This window comes from Meriones unguiculatus, chromosome X (assembly GCF_030254825.1).
Source record: "Meriones unguiculatus strain TT.TT164.6M chromosome X, Bangor_MerUng_6.1, whole genome shotgun sequence".
Classification (NCBI taxonomy): Eukaryota; Metazoa; Chordata; class Mammalia; order Rodentia; family Muridae; genus Meriones; species Meriones unguiculatus.
The window spans coordinates 51,035,400-51,060,709 of record NC_083369.1 but is presented as its reverse complement, the minus strand read 5'-3'; the positions used below and the strand labels follow the sequence as shown (position 1 = coordinate 51,060,709).

The 25,310-nt window shown below is 37.5% G+C and overlaps 1 protein-coding gene across 7 annotated transcripts in view; it reads right to left on the bottom strand.

Moving 5' to 3' along the window:
- Diaph2 (diaphanous related formin 2) overlaps positions 1-25,310 on the bottom strand; it is a 980,694-nt gene that overhangs the window by 168,518 nt on the left and 786,866 nt on the right. For all 7 annotated transcript variants that reach the window (XM_060375359.1, XM_060375356.1, XM_060375358.1 and 4 more), the window contains one exon: positions 13,523-13,618. In XM_060375359.1, the coding sequence (XP_060231342.1) occupies positions 13,523-13,618 (96 nt within the window). The remainder of the gene's footprint in view (positions 1-13,522; positions 13,619-25,310) is intronic.

Sequence of the window (25,310 nt, the reverse complement as noted above, 5' to 3'; positions counted from 1 at the left end):
TGTTCTACCACAGCATCTGAGAAGGAAGCAAATGTTCTATAAGAGACCAAAGTTTTAGCCCAAAGCACAGGAAACATAAAGAGTAGAATATAGAAGCATAAGAATATGCATAATATGCAGATCTGTGGAGACAGCACTCAGCTTAACCATAAGGCTTTTTCTGTGTCTTGCATCAAATTTCTTTACTAGTAAGTTTCCATTTTAAATAAGAAATGAAGATTGATCAACACTGTTTGTTTATGGCAACCGAAAAAAAAATTACATATTGCCAGATGGGAGCATTATTTTTTTTCATGTGTTTTTGAACCATATCCCACCTGAATTCAACATTTTATTATTTCTAATAGAGATCTCTCTATTCTTCTCTAATAAGGATACCTAAAATTTCACTATTTGAGTTGCATTTCTAAATTTATTTTCTTTTGGGCCCATCACTAAAAAATCTCTTATATCCTGTCGTTAAGTATGAGTGTGTCCCGTGTCCTCCATCTTAGGCTAAGTAGGACCATTAGCCTGAAGCCTTTAATGCTTACAGTTGGTGAATGAGAGTTAATTTAAACTTGCACACACAAAAAATAAGAATCTACACATACACAGTAGAAGTATTTTTAATGTGATTTTTTTCCTCTTTGCATAATAATGCTTACGGTTGGTCTTACCCATCTGCTGATAAGTTGACAAAGTTAAATTATAAAATATAAAAATAGTATGTACAAAACACCATCATTTTCATGACCTTGTCTCTTAAGGTATTACTGATATACACAATTGACATCTCAAACTTGTAACTTACATACTGGATTATCCATATAGAATCTTGCTGCCTAACTCTAGGCTATTTCTACAAATTTGAAGATAATCAATTAATTACTTTATAGGAACCAGAGTAAACATTTAGTTTTGATTAACATTATAAGTCTACTAAAGATGTACATTTATTATAATTTTTCAATACAGAAAAAATTCATGCTAGTAGTATTAACTTTCTTAACAACTATATGAAAATCATATCCTTTTTGTTTTGTTTTTCATTCCTTTATGTCTAAGATGTACCTTTCTTTTCTGAAAGCAGTGCAGTGTTGTAAATAATATATGAAAAAAATCCCTTGTTCACTGCCCAGAAGAGTACTGTATTGCCTACCTACAGTGTATCACATCTATGCTAGACAAACAAGAACAGGTCACTAAATCTAAAATCTCTAGTTAAAACCTTCCCAGGGAAAATACCATTTTAGATTCTATAAGACCTTCAGATAAACAATTCAAATTCTTAGAATGCTCCTACATAGCAGATTAAAACCCCTTAAACTTCAGAAAAGGCTTTTCTCCTGAGTAATTTAGTGAGAATGTTGAAAACAGAATTAATTACTTAATGCCACCTATAAAGGGTCACTACTTCTGAAGCTTACTTCTTGGTCTTAGAGGGCATATTAGCAAAAACTAACAAGAAGATAGTAAAGCCAAAACAAAAGATTGTGACTGTTGTTATATTTTTCATTTGTTATTTTATTTTCTGATGGTAATTAAGAATTTTGTAGAACAAACTGGGATTTGAAGATGACAAACAGGTAGAAGTCAAATTAAAAAACAATAGATATAGAGTAATGGCATATAGCTATATTCATTTTTTTTAAATAGAACATCATTATTTTTCTTCATTTCTCAAGATTAAACATTACCAATTAAAAAGTTCATATTAAGGTATCATACAGAGGACATTCAAGTTCCCCCATAAAATAAGCCCCCCTTTCATGAAATTCCATTCAGTGCAATGCAGATTTATATTTCTATTTCCTTCGTGCATAAATTTCAAACTTCAGAAACAACTTTAGGTATATCAAAGAGACTTTCTGGTGGATTTAGCATTTTTTATTATTGGTAAGCATTCAATAAGCAGTTATCAAGAGTATACACCACAATGAGTTCGGCACTACAGGCTAAAAGTAAATTTCCATCCTAAAGTAAAATATGATAATATTCCTTGGAGAAGTTTTTGACATATAGCACCATCTCTATCTTTAAGAAAGTTGGCACTGTCTATAACCTTAAAAGCTTCCCTCAGCTATGCATGGAGACACAGGAGAGTATTTTTATTTTATTTTATAATATTAGTTACAGTTGGTTAACTTTGTATCCCTGCTGTATCCCACTCCCTCTTTCCCTCCCAATCCCTTCCTTCCACCCTTATCTCCTCCCTGCCCCTTTCCAAGTCCACTGATAAGGGAGAACCTCTTCCCCTTACATCTGATACTGGTTTAACAGGTGTCTTCAGGACTGGCTGCAAAGTCCTACTCTGTGGCCTAGCAGGGCTGCTCCTCCCTGGGGGGGGGGGGGGGAGGAGTCAAAGAGCCTGCCATTGAGTTTATGTCAGAAACAGTCCCTGTTCCCCTTATTAGGGTACCCACTTGGATACTGAGCTACCAAATGCTACATCTGAGCAGGGGCTCTAGTTTGCATCCATACATGGTCCTTGTTTGGAGAAACAGTCTCATAAAAGAACCCTGTGCCCAGATATATTTGGTCCTTGTGGAATTCCTGTCCTCTCCAGGTCATATTAACCCCCGTTTTTTTGATTCCCTGTATTCTCCCGGAGGTTTGGTTATAAGTCATAATATCTGCTTTGATACACTGCTAGGTAGAGTCTTTCACCCTCTGTGGTAGGCTCCTGTCCTATTATTGTTTGCTCCTACATCCAATGTCCATCACCTTTTTCTTTCTAAGTGAGGATTGATCATCTTACCCTGGGTCCTCTTTCTTGTTTATCTTCTTTAGGTGGATAGATTTCAGTATATTTATCCTCTTATAGGTCTTATGAGTGAGTATATACCATGTGTGTCTTTCTGCTTTTGGGATACTTCACTCAGGATGATCGTTTCTAGGTCCCACCATTTGTCTGCAAATTTCATGATTTCCTCGTTTTTAATTGCTGAGTAATATTCCATTGTGTAAAAGTACCACAATTTCTGTATCCATTCCTCAACTGAGAGACATCTGGGTTGTTTCCAAGTTCTGGCTATTATGAATAAAACTGCTACAAACATGGTTGAGCATATGTCCTTGTTGTGTACTTGAGCCTCTTTTGGATACATGCCTAAGAGTGGTATAGCTGGATCTTGAGGAAGTACTGTTCCTAATTGTCTGAGAAAGCACAAGATTGATTTCCAAAGTGGTTGTACCAGTTTGCACTCCCACCAGCAATGGAGGAAGGTTCCCCTTTCTCCACAACCTCTCCACCATGTGCTGTCACTTGAGTTTTTGATCTTAGCCATTCTGGTGGGTGTCAGGTGAAATCTCAGGGTCATTTTGATCTGCATCTCTCTGATGGCTAAGGATATTATTATTAGCATTACAGAAGTGGAAGCAGAAAGTTTGGGAGTTCTTAGACAGACCCTGTGTCAACAGAACAGAACAGAACAGAACAGAACAAGCCAAACCAAGCCAAGCCAAACCAAACCAAACCAAACCAGACAGAAATGAGTCCATCATCAGAGCCACTAACTTTAGAATATTTTTTTAAGTATTTGGTTTTTTAAAAGTTTTAGGTGCACAGTCTAATGAATACTTTGCCAGTGTTTGTAGCTGCATTTACAACTCTGTACACTAGGCTGACTTCATTTATATCTATTTATTTCCAAATTAAAGTTCTATACATAAGTGAGTGGTCTTGTGAGTTTAAGTCCTCAGTGTTAGCCTGTGGGTGAATTGCTGACATGGATGTAAAACTAACAAGAGGAATTTATTGCAGTATAATTATTGCTTCTCCTAATTTCTCTCATACTTCAATAACTATAAAGGATGACTGCTATATTCATATTCTCATAAAAATCATGTTGCATTGACCTTATCTCCTACTGCCTTACAGAGATCAAAAATGAAGAAATGTGCAACATAAATGATTGTATTATGTTAGGAGAAAGGCAAGCAAAAATGATTGAAATTTCTGTAGAGAACATATTAGTGAATGCTTAGAACAGTTTTATATATAAATCAGGCAGACATGATTTGTGCTTAACGTGTTCACAGTGGTTAAAGAATGGTCAAGAATAGACCACATAGTAATTATTTCTTTGTAACTTCCTTAATGCAAACCTAAATCTTATTAATCAATACATATGTATATATATCCCAAAAGTAAAATATAGTTTTCATTGAGAAATGAAATAAAAGAAAACCAAGAAAAGAAAATATACAATCAATATAGGTATATATTTCATCTTACAATTCATATGTAGTGATAAAAAACAAATCTTAAGCACTTGGTTTTAAAAATTAATAGCCTTTGGGACTCAAGCAATCTGAAATCCTACCTGAAATCCCTACCTAACCCCTGTTCCAATCCTTTAACACATCCTTTTTTTAAAATGATTTACTTATATATTTTGTGTGCATTGGTGTTATGCCTGTATATATGTGTGAGGGTATCACATCCCCTGTAACTGGATTTGTGGACTGTTGTGAGCTGCCATGTGAGTGCTGGGAATTGAACCGAGTTTCTCTGGAAGAATAGCTAGTGTTCCTAATCTACTGAGTCATATCTCCAGCCTCCTTCAATACATTCTTAAAATGATTTTTAAGGTTTATCGTTACCAATAGATTTCTGATAGGTATTTCTTTTTTTTTTTTAATTTGGTAGGGTGTTATTATAGGTTAGAGTGTTTTTAAAATTCTTGTTATGTAAAACTGAAATGTCTTCACAAGCTCTTGAGGTATATATTCCAAGAGCCTAATACTACTGGCTGGTTCCTAGTAGCTGACTACTAAAAATTATTTGAATAAATGCTATACTTTTGTTTTTGTAGTTGGCTGCATGTTTGTATAATGTTCTTTTAGAATGAATACAATTTACCCTTGTTCATTTAAATGTTGATTTCTCTACTCCACTATCTGGTTTCAATCAGACATTGCATTGTGTAAACATGTCACCATTTGTTCTCTGCATTATCATTAAACAACCAGCCACAATACTGAGCAAGGGAGAGAATAGGGTAAAACATTCTGGTCCAGAAGGAAGGAGAAGGAAATGAGGGGGACTAATAAGAGAACAGGGATGGGCAGGAAAGGACTTCAACCCAGAGGAGAGATAAACCAGACCTAAGATATGACTAAAAACATATATAATGGATGAAATCTGAATGATAGGAAACTATACAGGCTTGAAGGTTTATAATGAAATAAGTATTGCCCAGTAGTTTGCTCTAGGTTAATTAAATAAATCCTAGTCTCTGTGTGGTGATTTAGGTATACAGCTGGTTTAGGAATAACCACTGCTTAAGTAAAGATAAATTAATAGTAAATATTAATCACCCACAACAGCTGCATTTATCAGAATTTATTTATCAAATTTCAACATAAAGTAGAAGATAATAAGTATGCTACATACTAAACATGGTTTAGTAGGGTAATATACTATTCCACTGTTTATAAAATAGAGACTAATGAACTTCATGGGAGAGAGATTATCTTGAGAAAGAGCTAAGAATGAATGGCACTTTAGAACTAGCAATACTAAAACAAGTAACACAACATTTTCTTTCTTTTTTATTATATTTTTATTTTTTTTATATTAATGACAGTTCATTCACTTTGTATCCCATCTGTAGCGCCTCCCTCATTCCCTCCCAATCCCACCTTTGCTCCCTCATCTCCTTCCATTCCTCTCTCCAAGTCCACTGATAGGAAGGTCCTCCACCCCTCCCATCTTACCCTAGCTTACCAGGTCTCATCAGGGCTGGCTGCATTGTCCCCCTCTTTGTTCTGGCAAGGCTGCTTCCCCCTCAGAGGGGGTGGTGGTCAAAGAGCCTGCCACTGAGTTCATGTCAGAGACAGTCCCTGTTCCCCTTACTAGGGAACCCATTTGGATTCTGAGCTGCCATGGCCTACATCTGAACAGGTGTTCTAGGTTATATCTAACAGATATAACCATAAGCAGGCATCTCTACAGCCAGCCCCAAGGGACCTGACGAACTGGTTATCCAGAATCTGTGAGGTCACCAGACTACCCACTGACCACCAGAAACTACCTGCTCATGCTCGGGGAGAACTTGGGGCTCCTCCTCTCTCTCTTTTTCTCTCCTGCCTCATCAAGAGATGGTCTCTGCGACCCCTTCCCCTTCCCTCAATAAACATCCCAAGTGGAACAGGTCACATGGTGTGATTTGTGAAACCGCTTCCACATGACTCTAGCAATATCCATGACTGGTCCTTGGTTGCAGTAGCAGTCTCAGAAAGGACCCCTGTGCCCAGATATTTTGGTACTGTTGCTCCTTTTGTGGAGCTCCTGTCCTCTCCAGGTCCCACTATTCCCCCCTTCTTTTATAAGATTCACTGCACTCTGCCCAAAGTTTGGTTAAGCGTCTCAGCATCTGCTTTGATACACTGGTTGGTAGAGTCTTTCAGAGGCCCTCTATGGTAGGCTCCTGTCTGTAACACAGCATTTTCATAGTGTTTAGTTATCAAGGAATGACGGTGCTACTAAGTGTTACTTGGCATCTGTCACAGGCTTGTCCTTGGAACTTACTTAAGGAATCACATCTTATGAAAAGGGTTGTAACTTTAAAAAGAATGTTGTTCTTTTAAAGCTCTGTATGGCTCTTTGGCTTAGGGCAAATTAGTACTTGGTAAAACAGTGGAGTACAATTACAGGAGACAGGAATTCTGCCCTCATTTCATCTATGACAACCATGGAATTCTGTTATCATGAAGGCATGAGATAGTCCCAGATGATAGAGCAAGTATCAGGCATGGGAATGTGTGTTACAGAGGAAAGAGTAGTGCACACATCTTACTACAAGTTCCTGAGAATTTCAAGAAATGCTACTGAGACCCCTTTCCATAGCTGAAGTGCTGAGTGTATAGAAGGAGACGGAGACAGCAAAGGTTTTTGCATTTATTTGAAGCAGGAAGGACTAGAAAAATGTGAGCTTTATTTAGAAGTAACTTTTCAGCAAAACGTGCTGGAGAGGTTGTGGAGAAAGGGGAACCCTCCTCCACTGCTTGTGGAAATGTAAACTTGTACTCTGGAAAGCCATCTGGCACTTTCTCAGACAACTAGGAATAGCGCTTCCTCAAGATCCAGCCATACCACTCCTAGGCATATATGCAAAAGATTCTCAAGTACACAATAAGGACATTTGCTCAACCATGTTTGTAGCAGCCTTATTTGTAATAACCAGAAGCTGGAAACAGCCCAGATGCCCCTCAGTGGAGGAATGGATGCACAAATTGTGCACAATGGAATATTACTCAGCAATAAAAAACAAGGAAATCATGAAATTTGCAGGTAAATGGTGGGATCTGGAAAAGATCCTTCTGAGTGAGTTATCCCAGAAGCAGAAAGATGCACACGGTATATACTCACTCATATAGACATATAATATAGGATAAACCTACTAAAGTCTGTACACCTAAAGAAACTAATCAAGAGGGAGGACTCTTGCTAAAATGTTCAATTCCTATCCAGAAAGTCAAAGAGGCTAGACATCAGAAGAAGGAGAAAAGAGGGAACAAATCAGGAGCCTGACACAGAGGACTTCTGGAAAGCTCTGCCCTGCAGACAATCAATGTAGATGCTGAGACTTATGGGCAACATTTGGGCAGAGTGCAGGGAATCTTAGAAAAGAAGTGGGAAACAGTAAGATCTGGAGAGGACAAGGAGAACAACAGAACCAAAAAATCTGAGCACATGGGTCTTTCCTGAGACTGCTATTCCAACCAAGGACTATGCATGGAGATAACCTAAGCTCCCTGCACAGATGTAGCCCATGGCAGTTCAGTATCCAAGTGGGTTCCATTGTAATAGGAACAGGGACTGTCTCTGACATGAACTGATTGGCTGGCTCTTTAATTACCTCCCCCTGAGGGGGAAGCAGCATTACCAGGCCACAGAAGAAGACAATGCAGCCACTCCTGATAAGACCTAATTGACTAGGATCAGAAGGAAGGAAAAGAAGTCTTCCCCTATCAGTGGACTTGGGGAGGGGCATGCATGCAGAGGGTGGAGGAATGGAGGGATTTGGATGGGAGGAGGGAGAGAACCGCAGGGGGGATACAAAGTGAATAAAGTGTAATTAATAAAGAAAAAAAAAGAAACAGAAAAAAAGAAGTAACTTTTCTCAAACTCTTAGAGTTGGTACAATCCTCTTCTGTATATGAAATTACCTCTTATCTTTTATCAAGTCTCTAATGATAAATTACAGGTTCTCATTAATCATTTTATCTTGTTAAGGTATAAAAAATAGGAGTAAGTTCTGAGTTTGTTTTTTTTCAAATGTAGTATTTGTGGTTGCTCTGTGTAGTTCTGTAGTTCAAAACACATTTACTCTGTTCCTCTTTCATTTCTTCACAGTGTTTCTCTGGTGAGTTTTATTAATCTCAAAACTCTATATTAAAATCTAGTCTTATATAGCTATATTACATATCTATTTCAGAGACACCTGTTATGTTTATATCCAGTGGACAAGAAAGGAAGTTGTTGGTTTGGCTGGAGCAGAGAAGCCAAATCTAGATTTGAATTGCTATTTAATAGGGAAAAAAGCCAATATTTAGTTGCATATTTGTATTTTAAGTATATGTTTCATTCTTGGGAGGTCTTTCTTCATGTCTTTTTTTCCTCTGAAGCTTATTCTTGACCTTATTAGTTCAAAATTAGGCTTATAGATGGGTAATTCTCTCCAAAGTGAAGTGTAAACATATTATAAATAAATGGTAACAAAGGATAGAACAAAAAGGATGAAAATAAGATTAAGCAAATTTTTAGTTGATAAGTCTATACTTAATTGTTAAAAGAAAACAAGATGATTCTTTTATGTACTAAACTTTGAGAAAAAACTTTTTTCCTCTGGACACAGAGGAGAAATGATAGAGGTTAAAAGAAATTTCTTTGACTCCTGTGTCACATGGATACACTATTTCTGTCTTTATTACAAAAGACTACATTAAAATTTAATCACATACTTGACATTCTTGTTTTCTCAAAAAGTATGTGAGTCCCTCAAGGCAAGTATCTGGTTTGGTTTTACAGTTGCAGTACCTAACCTTGTATATGGCAGTAATGAGACATTTAATAACTCTACAGTTGAAGTCATACTATATTTTTCTAGAGCTTCAATATTTTTCCTCAATTCTGTTACAGTATGGAAAATACATTCTCTTAAATTTTTATTTGTGTGGGTGTATGTTTGGACAAGAACATGTGTGTGTGAGTGTATGTGTGTGTGTGTGTGTGTGTGTGTGTGTGTGTACGGAGGTCAGAGGTCAATATTGGGTGTTGTCCTCAACTTTCTCCATGTATTTTTTGGGAGGTGGGGGTGCAGAGGGTAGAGGATGTTTCATTCTTTTCTACTTTAAAATCTTTAATGTTTTACTTATTTATTTTGTGTGCTTATATATGGGGAAGTGTGCATGAATGCTACAGCACAAGTGTAACAAGCAAGTCTCATTTCTTCCTCTGTCTATCTCTACAGCTTTAAATTTATAGGCACAAGCCACTGCACCCACCTTTTACATGTGTGTTAGGGTTCCAAACACAACTCCTCATGCTTGCACAGAGAGCACTTTACTAACTGAGCCCAATCTCCTCAGCTCCTGAGGCAGTATATTCTTTACAAAGTCAATACAAAGCTCTTAAAAACAAGTTTCTCTTTCTTTCTTTCTTTGTATGTATGTGTGTGACTGTCTCATGTATCCCTTTTTGTAACTTACATGTCCTGATGCATACCACTGATAATGTTCATATTGCTTAAAAAAATTCACAGATTCTCTACTGTCTAAATGATTTCATATTAATACATTAGTCTCTGACTCCAGCACTTCATAATGTGGCATTAACTTATTTTTCAGAGTTAGCTCAATACCTTTATACTTTTTATATTCTATTTGCTTCTATACTATAGTCTTTGCTATTGTGAAAAGGCTAGCTGTTTCTTGCTTCCATGATTTTCTTTATGACATTTAATTATACTGCAGCCATCACCCTCACCTCCAACTCCCACTGCTAAAACCTCTACTCATTCTTTAACACGTATTCTTCTATGATTATTTTTCCGATATATCCAATAAGTCATGCTATCTTCTTCCTCTGAACTCACATAGTGTTATTAACACCTCTTGTTTAACACCTACTATCTTTTTTGCAATATTCTGTAGTCTTTTTGTGCTTTTTATCTTTTATATGAGATACAAGGGTTTTATAACTAAGGGAATCTTATCTTAATTATTTCTGCATCTTCTATCATATCTAGAACAGTGCTTTTCACAGAACACATGTACAACAAATTAATGAATATTTAGGGCTCATTTCCTAACCTGAGCTTGATATCAGCAAAGGCTATGATGTGAGTAACTATTCAGCCTGTATTGATATATAACCCAAGCACTGTTGCTTTTGTAAATTCTGACTGCAATTTCGTCTGTAAGCGATGACAGTGGAAATAACACACAGAATGGCTGAATACTATATTTTCAGTGATTCAGGTCATTTGGCTGTATTTTGAGATGGTCATTTTGGGGCCTGGGTTGTTTTTTCAAACTTTTATTTCCTTGGGCAACTAGTATTTTTCCTAATTTTACTTTTCTGCTTTTATCTTATCATAATGATATAGGAGTTATGGCAATGGGCTAAGAATTCCAGTGTAGAAGGGTAGAAAGTTTCAGAATAGCAATCAAAGTGATATTGGAATGGAACGAAACCAAGTAACTAAGAAACTAATGAACTGGTAGGTAAAGGGGATTTAGCTCAGAAATGAAAGACAGGTAGAAACCTGCAGAAGTCCCTAGCTCTGCTTCTACAAAGAGGCAAACTGGAACTTTTTGTTATTGTTAGCCTATGATTCATTTTCTTTTTCATCTTGCCTCCCTATAACCCCCCTCTAGTTTCTTTTGAACTCAGAATGTCTTCTTTGGCTGTTGCTATTAGACATGACTGACTACCAGAGAACTAAATGAACTATGGCTTTTGTTGCTGTTTTTTTCTTTCTTTCTTTCTTTCTTTTTTTTTTTTTTTTTTGTTTATACATGCAATCTAGCTTCAAACCAAGAGACATCAACCTTTAGATTACTTAGAATCAATATAATTGCATTTTTTGTGAAGATATTCCTGGTGTTCACAACCAACAATACTATATTGCCTTGAGTATCAAACATAAACAAACAAACAAAAAAAAAAACAAAACCAAAAACACAACAACAACGAAAAACATTGAATGAATTACCTCTCTGTTTCATATAGGCCCTCTGGAATCAGAATGAGGTATGAGACTTACCAAGGAGTGGTTTATGCAAATGACTATGTTTAAAATATACAGACTAAGAGATCATGAAACCTTTTTGGATGGCCCAGAATAACATATATAAACTTTATCAGTTCCTTCACAGAGAAATATATTGATTTAAACAGTATTTCTGTTTTTCTTTTACCAACTCTGATTGTTATTCTTTTTTATTTTATTAATTACGCTTTATTCATTTTGTATCCCTCCATAAGACCCTCCCTCCTCCCCTCCCGATGATTGTTATTCTTACTCTTAATGGATGGAAGGAGCCTCTGATAGCATGTAAACTCCTGCCATTTTATACAGAGAGACAGAAGATAGTGGAATGACTGTCTCCTATGTGTCTGTGGTACTTCTCTTAGTCTTCTGCTATAAATTACGTAAAATGTTATTATGAATATATAAACATAGACTTTTTTAATTTTAATTTTAATTTTTATTATTAGTTACATTTTATGAACTCTGTATCCCAGCTGTATCCTGCTCCCTTATTCCCTCCCAATCCTACTCTCCCTCCCTCATCTCCTCCCTGCCTTTTTCCAAGTCTACTGATTAGGGAGGACCTCCTCCCCTTTCATCTGACCCTGTTTTATCAGGTATCTTCAGGACTGGCTACAAAGTCCTCCAATGTGGCCTAGCAGGAGTGCTCTTCCCTTGAGGGGTGGAGAGGTCAAAGAGCCTGCCATTGAGTTCCTGTTAGAAATAGTCCCTGTTCCCCTTACTATGGGAAACCAATTGGTTACTGAGCTACCACGGGCTACATCCAAGCAGAGGTTCTAGGTTATATCCATACATGGTCCTAATTATTCCTAATTGTCTGAGAAAGCACCAGACTGACTTCCAAAGTGATTGTACCAGTTTATATTCCCACCAGCAATGGAGGAGGGTTCCTCTTTCTCCACAACCTCTCCAGCATGTGTTGTCATTTGAGATTTTGATTTTAGCCATTTTGATGGGTGTAAGGTGAAATCTCAGGGTCATTTTGATTTGCATCTCCCTGATGGTTAAGGATAAACACAGACTTTTAAAAATTCTTTTTAATGTTTTACAAAACTCCTAGGGAGCACCTTTAATGACTTTATATACATAAAGCAGTCTGCTCTATTAATTAAAGTGCTAGATTCTTCTCAATCAAATCTTTAAGATAATCTCAATAAACCTTCCATTAACAACAAACATGGAACATTAACAATTACCCAATCAGAAAATTTACACAAATGGGAAAAAGGTGAGTTTAACTTACATTGGCTTCAGTTATGAATTTCACCATTAACCAAAACATTTATGAATAACTCAGCATTGAGTACCACTCTTGCCCTTAATTTGATGAATTTCAATGGCTATCAATCTCTATTCTACGAACATACCATAAGTTTAAATCCAAACACAGAACATTTCTGAGGAGCATAGGCTACTTAAGTTAAATTATACTAATTTAAATTAAATAGCATTTGTACATTTAGTATTAATTTTCCAACTAGCTTTATAATACAAGGAGAAAATTAAAATCAACATACTTTTTTTCTAGATTAAAAAAGATATGAGAAGAACTTATAAGAAAGCGATCTTCTTGGAGGAAGTGATTAGACAAAGTGATCTGGATTACCCTGAGAGGAGCTATTTCTCAAAACCACATGGTCTGAACAGAGAAAGTTGACTGTATAATTCCACTTGTCTTGCTATATTTATGCATCTCCCTACTGAGACCAGTTTTCATAGCATTACCTTTTCTGTTACTAAAAACAAACAAACAAAAACCCCGAATTATTACAGTACTTTCTGAGTTTTGAAGACCATGGCAATTCTCACACTATTAACAACAATGGACAATAACATACAATGAAAACCAAAAATCACCTATAAAAACCAACATTGACTTAATTTCCTCTTAGTGAAGAGTTAATATAACATTCTGAGTCAGTTATCTTTAATGATTTAATTGGGTTTATGGTTTTTAATCACCTTCTACCTAAGCTCCATGCTCATAGAACAACAATTAAAATATTTAATATAGAACACAGTGGGAGTCTGTATTTATTGATTTTTACAAAGTGCACATTTATTTTAAGATACATTTACAGGGTTAAAACTTGAAAACTTATTTCATGTAGGCGCCTACTCGGATTCCACATATGAACTGAGACTGACTGAGAAAAAACACCTTTCTGAGACAGTTTACTGTTCCTTTTTTGGAAAAGGAACTTGGCAATAACATTCACATATTACCAAATTATGTAAGCTAGAATGGGTCTTACCTTGATTCCTTGGAATTCGCTTTCTACGGTCTCTGAATGCTGCACCTGACTGTAAGGCTTGCAGAAGGTTATCCATCACTCCAGTCTCATCACCCTCTGGAGGATGAGAGAAATTAGAATTAATCTTACAGCAATTAAAGTTCAACTACAGTAAAATAAAAGAAAAAATTGTCAGATTTACACAACACCCTTAAATTAAAGACATATATCTGTTTTAACTTAATGTATCCTGTCAGTTTCTGGCATCACAGACTACTTTGCTTATTATGCACCATTAAGCAAAATTCATGCCAATCCTACTGTTCTTTCAACTTAAAGACCTTGTCTTTTGTATTATTGATGACACACTCAGTATGCAAATAAACAGTAGCTGATCAGCTACTGCTGCCTTCCTGTTAAGATTCTTGTAAGATGTTCCTAAGCAAGAAACCACTGATCTGGCTTAATGCAATCAATGTGCAGGGCAGGACTTGATGAAGCAGAGCTATACAAGGTTAAATACTGATTGTATTAATACCTTCAGCGGTCAACCATCACCTGTGATTCCCTTAAAAAGCAGATTTGCAAAACACATTTGCATTCAATTCTTAGATAATCCATATCCTTTACTCATTTTGAAATGCTGACATTATATAAAGAAAAGGTGATCACATCATCTGAAAGGCCACATTTTATATTGAGAGACACTGGCCAAAAAAAAAAAAAAAATCTCATTTACTTTTTAGAATGCTGGTGCTACCTAAAGCCTTTTTTCTTATAGGAAAGAACTATTGGTAACAGAAAAAGAAAGTACTCAAAGGTTGTCATAACAAGAACAACATTTAACAATTTAAGACACTATGCCTTACTATAATCTTTCACAACTCTGACTATCAAACACACTCCTGATATTCATAAAAGCATTTATAATACAGTGTCAATTGATGGGATATTACTGTGTTATATATAATCCATAGGAACCTGGGTCTTCTCATGCCTCATTGCCTAGCTGCTAGAGAGAACCCAAACTAGTTGGCTCCTTTGTGAGTTTGAAGTATGGGATATTTGCAAGTAGGAAGGATAAGAAAAGAATGGAGGATAAGGAAGAAGATACTATCTCTCATCCCAGCCTAAGGTTAAATGTAAATCCTTCTTTGTTTTAAGAGACAGTATCCATTACAGGACATTTTCTCTTATGGGATAAGAAAAATGTAAAAATCACTTTACTCTTCATTTGACTTGAAATTTCTTCAGTGTCATAATTATTTATCATTTTAAAATAAGCTATCTAGGACAGAATATTGAATAAAAATAAAAAGGAAATACAGAGGTTCTCAGTACCAATATCTGGTGAAAACATAGTGGTAAAAGTGCTCCCAGTGATTAAATAGAGAAAGAGTGATTATGCTTTATAAATATTAAGATAAATGACATATTTGAATCATTACCCAATATTTCCAAAAGAAAGAAAAGAGGAACAAAGTAGGTATATATCTGGATATATATGGAATGTGGCTAGAATAATTAACTTCTATGCATTAGATGCTTTAAGTTTATTATATATTTTCAGATAGGAATAAGAAAATGTATACATCACACAGATGATATGTAAAGGAGCTGAAATATGAACCTAAATATTAAAGAAAACATACTTAGAAATAATGATATACTATACCTGCTTTTTATGAGACCAACTTAAATCTAGTACAAAATCCTTTTTTTGCACTTTAATTCTGATTAGCTGTAATTCAGTTGTCCAATAGCAAATGCAGCTTATGGCCTCTGTATTGGGTAGTACATTCAAAGTAGCTGGAAGCCATGTTACATGCTCAAACTTGAGTTTTAGAGGGGCTTACCAAAGAGCATTATTACAAAATTAGAGGCAGGGAAATGTCTAAGAACATAGACTATTTGTCTAAATAACAAAAATGCAGAAGAGAGGAGATGGAGAAGATATATATTTTGCAGTCATCAATAAGATTATTAAGATATGGTTGGGATAAAAAGGTTAAACAAAAGGTATCTGAATATTCAAGGATAAATAGGTTTAAAAAAAATTGAGGACCTTTGTGAAGTACTCCAGCAATGTCCCTAGTTGTGTATATGTGGAAAGGTGACACATATTCATGCCAAAGAAGAACCCCACATGTCAATCTTCACTTTCTACCTTGTTGGAGACAAATTCTCTTTGTTATTCTATATGTCTCCCTTGGTCCTACTTAACACCAGGCTTGCTGGTAATAGAGCTTCTGATGATTTGCCTATCTCTGCTTCCGACCTCACCATTGGAGTGCTGGGATTATTGACAATTTATTGTGAATGTTGATGGCTTTGAATTCTGGAGTCCTCTTGCTTTCACTTTCATACCAAGCATTTCTCTCCCATAAGAGTTCTCCTCAGCCTCTGTACTGCCATATTTCACCAGAAGTTAGGTAAAGAAGTATAAAGATGGAGAAGAATTTTTACAGATAAAGAAGAACAATGAAAGAATAACAATGCAAGTGAATTTCATGTGGTCCTGTGAAAACAGTAATTTTAAAGACTGCATAAACATGAGTAAGTGTAAATAAGTGAACAGAACAGAATGCAAAATGGCATATATTTATGGTTTCTACAAATTAAATGAAGATATGAAATTTTATAATATAACATCATGAATATTGTTTCATTGCAATTCTTTAATGGTAGTATATTTTGATTACACTATAAACATGGTATGCCAACACAAAGATGACAAAAATAAATCATGTTGCTTAATTTAGTATGTCACCTGAATATATATTTGAAATACGTTATAGCTTGTTTCTCTTTATGATTCCCTTCCTCATTTGTGGAGTACTTTTAGATGTATTTTCCTCAATGTTCATCTTTCTTCACATTTAAAGTTATGGCTAGTATATGTGGTGATGTACTCTTTTAGTCCCAGCGCTAGGGAGGCAGATGTAGGTAGATCTCTAAATTCGAGGCTAACTTGGTCTACAGAGTGAGTTACCTTGCATAAAAAAAGCAACAATAAAAAAAATTAAATTCATGGGATTATTGCTTATCTGTTTGTGTTCTGTTATTTTTATCTAGGCCACAAACCATTGTACCACCAAAGGTTTTTCTCTCACTACCCAGCACTCACTCCCTTGGGGTGGTATGGTTTCTGTTAAGAACACACATAATGGCATCCAAGATGGCAGCGAGCAGTGTACACCCTATCTGAGGGTACAAGATCTGAAACTCAGAAATTGGTCAGTGAAGAGGCAGCTGAAGTCACAACATCAACATTGAGGCTTCCTGGGAGAGAGGGGACAACTGATGAGCTGGGAAAGTTTGGATCCAGGTCACCCATAGATGTGGACGTCTCTGGGGTCTGAAGGTAGCGAATATTCAATCCTCTGTACTTCCCCTTGTCCCAAGCATGGGTCTCCCTGATCAGTGGAGGCAGAAAGTAGTGGCCACTTCCCCAAGCATTGGCCTCCATGCTTGGCAGAGGCAGCAGTGGTTTCTTCAAGCAGGAGCCTTGGTCCTTGGTGACAGAGACAGCAGAAGTGGCAGCTATATGGGCTCTCAGCTCAGAGGCTGCAGTAGGGACCAGTGCTCCAAGATGCAGGCTCAGTACACAGATACTGAATATGCAGAGGCAGCTGCCCCAAGTAAGGGTCTCCCTGCCAGTGGCCAAACAGCAGATGTCACTGAGCTGACAGATCTCCTACACTTTCATTTACTCCTGAGGATACAAATCTGAGAGTAGAGAACCAGAGTAACCCCAGTGTGTTCCACACAGGCCTAAAAGCAAGTGAATGTGCCTTCAAGTGAGTACATGCAGAGCCTCAGATCCAGGGTCCCTCTATGCTAGCAGCAAGACATTAGATCCCTCCAATCCATGCCCCAACTGTGGTCCTCAAACATTGAAGGCCCTGTTCTGTGGGTGTCCCAGTGTAGTCCAAGCAAACAATTCATGGAGCCAAGTGGTGCAACCCAAACAAGATCTGAATACCTAGAGAACAGTACAATAGGCATGTAGGGCACTGAGGCATTCAGGACACCCTCGCATGAGATCACTAACAGCTCCCAGCACCCCCAACTGCACTTATGTTCTACACTTCCAGGCATCTACATGCTCTAGCACTCTGTCCTTCAAGGCACACTTCCACGCACACTCCCATGCTTGGGCACATGTGACTATGACTTTCCTCCCCTTGCTACAGCAGAAACACCAATATCCACTCTCAAACTGGTAGACCTCTCTCTTCTTCCTGAAAAATACTCTGACTCCATAAACAGATGGACCCAGTCTGAAGTACAGACCACAGGAACAAACAGCAAAGGTAAGCAGATGGCTAGACGTCAGCATAAGAACACATCTGACAAAAATCGGGACATCATGGCTTCACCAGCATCCCCCAAAATCAATGGCTATTTTAATTCATCAGAAACACAGGAAAACGATCTCAAATCTATGCTTATCCAATTATTAGAGGCACAAAAAGAGGAAACAGACAAAACTCTCAAAGAAATATAGGCAAATACAACCAAACAAATAAAGGCACATGTAGAGGCACAAGTAGAGGCATATAGAGACGAAATGAACAACAACAACAACAACAAAATAGAGGTGATCATTGAAAGACAAGAATCCACATTCAAACAGATGAGAGAAATGGCGTAAGTCATGAAAACAGAACTAGAATCAATAAAGAAAACACAAGCAGAGAAAAACCTTGGAGTTGCAGAACTTAGAGAAAAGATCAGGAATCACAAAGATAAGCATCACCAGCAGAATACAAGAGATGGAAGAGTACTGAAGATACAGTCACAGAAATTGATACATCTCTCAAAGAAAAAATAAAATTGGAAAAGTTCCAAACACAAAACATTCAAGAAATTAAGGATGCCATGAAAAGTCAAAATCTAAGAATAGGAATAAACAAAAAAAAAAAAAAAAAAAAAGAAGATTCCAGGCTCCAAGGTCCAGAAAATGTTTTCAAGAAAATCATAGAAGAAAATTTTCCCAACTTAAAGAAAGTGATGTCCATAAACATACAAGAGGACTACAGAACACCAAATAGACTAGACCAGAAAAGAAACTCCCCATAGCACATAATAGGCAAAACACTAAATATACAGAACAAAGAAAAAAATATTTAGAGCAGCAAGGGAAAAAGATCAAGTAACATATAAAAATAGACCTATTAGAATCACACCAGACTTTTCAACAGAAAGTATGAAACCCACAAGGGCCTTGGCAGATGTCATGCAGACTCTAAGAGACTACAGATGCCAATCCAGACTACTATAACTAGCAAACATTTCAATCAACATAGATGTAGAAAAGAAAATATTCTGTGACAAAACTATACTTAAACAATATCTACACAGTAACCCAGTCCTATAGAACATACCAGAACGAAAATTCCTATTTAACAAAATCAACCATACCCCAAGAAAACACTTCACGACAAAAAATCAAAAGAAAACAAGCATAGAAACATAGTAACACCACCATCTCCACATTAAAAGGAACTAACATTCATTGGTCACTACTCTTTATCAACATCAACAGAGTCAACTCTCCAATAAAAAGACACAGATTAACAGAATCATTTTGGAAACAGGATCCAATATTCTGCTGCATCCAAGAAACACACCTCGGCAACAAAGGTAAATACTACCTCAGAGTAAAGGGCTGGAAAAATGTCTTTCAAACAAATGGACCCAGAAAACAAGCTGGGATAGCTATCCTAATAGCTAATAAAATAGACTTTCAACCAAAATTAATCAAAAAAGATTAGGAGGGCATTTCATTCTTATCAAAGGAAAAATCTCCCAGGAGGACATCAAAATCCTGAACATCTATGACCCAAATACAAAACCACTTGCATTTGTAAATGAAACATTATTAAAGCTTAAATCACACATCGATTCCAACAACTTAATAGTGGTATTAGATCCCCTGGGAATGGAGTTACAATGGTTGTGGATCACAGTGTGTGTGCTAGTGATCAAAATCAGATGCTCAGGAAGAATAGTCATTGCTCTTAACTGCTAAGCCATATCTCTAGCCCCTTATCTATTTTTATGTTGCTTGGGTTTGAAACCAGGACCTTGTTGCTTATTGAGCACTCTACCACATAACTACATGCCTAGTACCAACCCATACAGTTCTCAATGAGTAAAAGTGTTGAGGTAATTTTGAATCAGCATAGTCACATAAAAGAAAGTATGGGGGGGCAGAGCCAAGATGGCGACTAGCACACACAGTTTCTGAGTGGTGGGATATCTAAACTTCTGAGTCGGTGAATGGAAGGACCTCTAACCCAGGAAAACAACAGTGAGGCTTTCTAAACAACAGGGAACATCGCAGGAGGTGAAAACTTTGGTCTTGGGGTACCCGGGGACTTGTTTGGGGAAGGAGAGAAACGATCCTTTGATCTCACAGCACTCCCCTCCCCTAGACCTCCTTCCTCCTCGGCACAGAGGCAGAGCGGACTCATCTTTCTCAGCACAGACCTAACTGCCTGGAGTATACAGCCACTGAGGCAGAGCTCCAAGCCCTTTAGCAGCAGGCAAAGGCAAGCAGTATGTGTCCTGGAGTCCCAGATTCGCGCAGCAGCTGCACCATCCTACCAGGGCCCGAGTATGCTAGATGGCATACTAACTCCACAGGATCGCCATCACTGACGGTATGGCCTGCCCAATCCCACAGTGACAGAGAATACGCTATATACTCACCAAAACCAGGCAGAAACGTCATACAACCTAGACACACCAGGCGCTGGGCCTGCCAAGCTTGGAGAGCACAGTGAAGAGACCCCAGGACTTCCCAGAAAGCATCAGGAGTAGTGACCCAGTCTCCAGTTAACGTGGGACTTTCTAACCTGGTGGTGGAGCAACAAGGAGCTGGCGGGGCACAACAGCCCTTCAGTTTAAGACTAACCAGGGCCAAACCAGAGAACAGAGAGCCTGGTTACCCCAATCCCTACTGACGTGACCACCCTGAAATCTCCAGCTGCAGCAAGACCTCAGAACCTGGCAGTGACAGCAGCACAGATCTGGCAGAGCACATCAAAGAAGCAGGGCCAAACCAGAGAACAGAGAGCCCTGATACCACGATCTCTGCCAAGTGACCTGCCTATAAGTGAGTGCACCCTTGAGAATCTGCAGATCCCCAGATCCTGGGTCCTTCTAAAACAGAAGCCAGGCATCGAACCCCCTCCCACCCACATACACACTATGGGAAACAGAGGGGCACTAGGGACATTGAAATTCCTGCTCTGTGGGTCTAATTGAGGAGTTAAGGCAGTTAATGCCAGAAATTGCACTGTAATCATCACTAGCGCCTGCAACATATACAGTGCAGAGCCCCTCCCACACACTCAAGGGTTCAACATTAGTCATCACTCTGTCCCTCGAGACACACGTCCACACACACTTACACACACACACACACACACACAAACATACACAAACACACAAACACACACACAAATGCCCACACTTGCATTTGCCCCGTTTGCGCCTGCATACTTTCCTCCCACAGGTATAGCTAGTCCTCAGCACACACTGAGAGTTCTCAGCTTACTGAAAAACTCTCCAGACGCCAGAGAGAGACAGTACCAGTCTGATCTGTAGACTCCAAAAACAAACAAGGAAGGTTTCAGATAAGCCAATGGCCAGGGGTAGGCAAAAGAACACTTCCAACATAAATCAGGACACATGACTTCACCAGCAAACCCCAAAATCGATGGATACTCCAATTCAGCAGAAGCACAGGAAAATGATTTTAAAGCCATGCTTGCCCAATTATTTGAGGCTTATAAGGAGGAAATGAACAAATCTTTCAAAGAGTTGGCCAGTCAATTGGAGGTAAAGAAAGAAGAAATAGACAAAATCCTTAAAGAAACACAGGCAAACATAGCCAAACAAATAGATACACAAGTAGAGGAAAAATTAGTGGCATATAAAAAGGAAATGAACAAAGAAATAGAGGCCATCATAGAGAGACAGGAATCCAAATTCAAACAAATGAAAGAAATGGTGCAAGGCATGAAAACAGAATTAGAATCAATAAAGAAAACACAAAATGAGAAAACCCTTGAGCTGTAGAACTTGGAGAAAAGATCAGGAACCACAAAAGTAAGCATCACCAACAGAATACAAGAGATGGAAGAGAGAATCTCTGGAGCTGAAGACACACTTGCAGAAATTGATACTTCTCTCAAAGAAGAAGTAAAATCAGAAAAGTTCCAATCACAAAATATCCAAGAAATCAAGGATGCTATGAAAAGACAAAATCTAAGAATAATAGGAATTCATGAAAAAGAAGATTCCAGGCTCCAAGGTCCAGAAAATATTTTCAAGCAAATCATAGAAGAAAATTTTCCCAACTTAAAAGAAAGAGATGTCCATAAATATACAAGAGGCCTACAGAACTCCAAGTGGACTCGACCAGAAAAGAAACACATCACTTCACTTCATAGTCAAAACACTAAATCTACAGAACAAAAAAAAAGATATTAAAAGCAGCAAGGGAAAATGGCCAAGTAACATGAAGGTAGACCTATCAGAATCACACTGGACTTCTCATCAGAAACTATGAAAGCCAGAAGGGCCTAGGCAAGTATCATGGAGACTCTAAGAGATCACAAATGTCAACCCAGACTACTATAGCCTGCAAAGCTTTCAATCAACATAGATGGAGAAAACAAAATATTCCATGACAAAACTAAATTTACGCAATATCTACACAGCAAACCAACCCTACAGAAGATACTAGAAGGAAAACTCTAATCCAACGAAAACAAATTCACCCAAGAAAACAGGGCATACAGATAATATCCCAACAAAAAATGAAAAGAAAACAAGCAATGAAACAGGGTTAGATCACCGACTCCATTACAAAAGGAACTAACATGCATTGGTCACTATTATCTATCAATATCAATGGACTCAACTCACCAATAAAAAGACACAGGCTAACAGAATGATTACGGAAACAGGATCCAACATTCTGTTGCATCCAAGAAACACACCTATGCAACAAAGATAAACACTACCTCAGAGTAAAGGGCTGGAAAACTGTTTTTCAAGCAAATGGTTCCAGAAAACAAGTTGGAGTATCCACCTTAATATCTAATAAAATAGACTTTCAACCCAAGTTAATTAAAAAAGATAAGGAGGGCCACTATATTCACATCAAAGGAAAAATCCACCAAGAGGACATCACAATCTTGAATATCTAATGCCCCAAATACAAGAGCACCAACATTCGTAAATGAAACATTATTAAAGCTTAAATCATACATTGATCCAAATACCTTAATAGTTGGAGATTTCAACACTCTACTCTCACCAAGGGACAGATCAACTAGACAGACACCAAATAGGGAAATAAAAGCACTCACAGAATCCCTAAATCAAATGGACCTAATAGACGTCTACAGATTGTTTCACCCAAACTCAAAAGAGTACACCTTCTTTTCAGTACCACATGGAACCTTCTCCAAAATAGACCATATAGTGGGTCACAAAGCAAGCCTCAACAGAAACAAAAGGATTGAAATAATATCTTGTATACTATCAGACCACCATGGACTAAAGCTAGACATCAACAACAACAAAAACAACAAAAAGCCGACACCCACATGGAAACTGAACAACTTAGTACTCAATGACAGCTGGGTTAAGGAAGAAATAAAGAAAGAAATTAAAGGCTTCCTTGAATTCAATGAAAATGTAGGCAAAACATACCCAAAATTATGGGACACATTGAAAGCAGTACTCAGAGGAAAATTTATAGCACTAAGTGCCTGCAAGAAGAAATTCTTAACATCACATACAAACAACTTAATGGCCCAACTGAAAAACCTAGTAAAAAGAAGCAGATAGACCCAAGAGGAACAGACGGCTGGAAATAATCAAACTAAGGGCTGAAATCAATCAATTAGAAACAAATGAAACTATCCAAAGAATCAAAGATACAAAAAGCTGGTTCTTTGAGAAAATCAACAAGATAGACAAACCCTTAGCCAAACTAACTAAAAAGCAGAGAGAATCTATCCAAATCAGCAAAATCAGAAATGAAAATGGGGACATAACCACAGACACTGAGGAAATCCAAACAATTATTAGGTCATACTACAAAAGCCTATATGCCACAAAATTTGAAAATCTAAATGAAATGGATAATTTTTTTGAAAGATTCCATCTACCAAAACTACGTCAAGATCAGGTAGAAAGACTGAATAGCCCTATATCCCCCAAGGAAATTGAAGCAGTCATTAACAGTCTCCCCTCCAAAAAAAGCCCTGGACCAGATGGCTTCAGTGCAGAATTCTACAAGACCTTCACAGAAGTGCTAACTCCAATTCTCCGCAAACTATTCCACAAAATAGAAACAGAAGGAACACTACCAAACTCATTCTATGAATCCACAGTCACCTTGATACCTAAACCACACAAGGATCCAACAAAAAAGAGAACTTCAGAACTATCTCTCTTATGATCATTGATGCAAAAATACTCAATAAAAAACATGAAAACCAACTCTAAGAACATATCAAAGATATCATCCACCATGACCAAGTAGGCTTCATCCCAGGCATGCAAGGCTGGTTCAACATACAGAAATCCATCAATGTAATCCACCACATAAACAAATTGAAGGAGAAAAACCACATGATCATCTCCTTAGATGCTGAAAAAGCATTTGACAAAGTCCAACACCCATTCATGTTTAAAGTCTTGGAGAGATCAGGGATGCAAGGCACATACCTAAAGATAGTAAAGGCAATATACAGCAAGCCTATAGCTAACATCAAACTTAATGGAGAGAAACTTAAATCAATCCCACTGAAATCAGGGACAAGACAAGGCTGCCCACTCTCTCTATATCTCTTCAACATAGTACTGGAAATCCTAGCGAGAGCAATAAGACAACTAAAGGAGATCAAGGGGATACAAATCAGAAAGGAAGAGGTCAAAGTGTCACTATTTGCAGATGATATGATAGTATACATGAGCGACCCCAAAAATTCAACCAGAGAACTCCTTCAGGTGATAAACATCTTCAGCAAAGTGGCAGGATACAAAATCAACTCAAAAAAATCAGAAGCCCTCCTGTATACCAAAGACAAAAAGGCTGAGAAAGAAATTAGGGAAACAACACCCTTCACAATAGCCACTAATCACATAAAGTACCTTGGTGTGACTCTAACCAAGCAAGTGAAAGACCTGTTTGAGAAAAACTTCAAGTCTCTGAAGAAAGAAATCGAAGAAGATATCAGAAGATGGAAAGATCTCCCGTGCTCATGGATTGGTAGGATTAACATTGGGAAAATGGCCATCCTGCCAAAAGCAATCTACAGATTCAATGCAATTCCCATCAAAATCCTAACTCAATTCTTTACAGACCTTGAAATAATGATTCTCAGCTTCAAATGGAGACAAAAACAAAAAACCCAGAATCTCCAAAATGATCCTTACAACAACAGATCATCTGGAGGTATCTCCATTCCTGATCTCAAGCTGTACTACAGGACAACAGTAATAAAAACTGCATGGTATTGGCATAAAAACAGAAAGGAGGATCAATGGAACTGAATAGAAGACCCAGAAATAAACCCACACACCTATGAATACTCGATATTTGACAAAGAAGCCAAATCCATTCAATGGAAAAAAGACAGAATCTTCAACAAATGGTGCTGGACAAACTGGATGTCTACATGCAGGAAAATAAAAATAGATCCATATTTATCACCCTACACAAAACTAAAGTCACAGTGGATCAAGGACCTCAACATAAAACCAGATAGTCTAA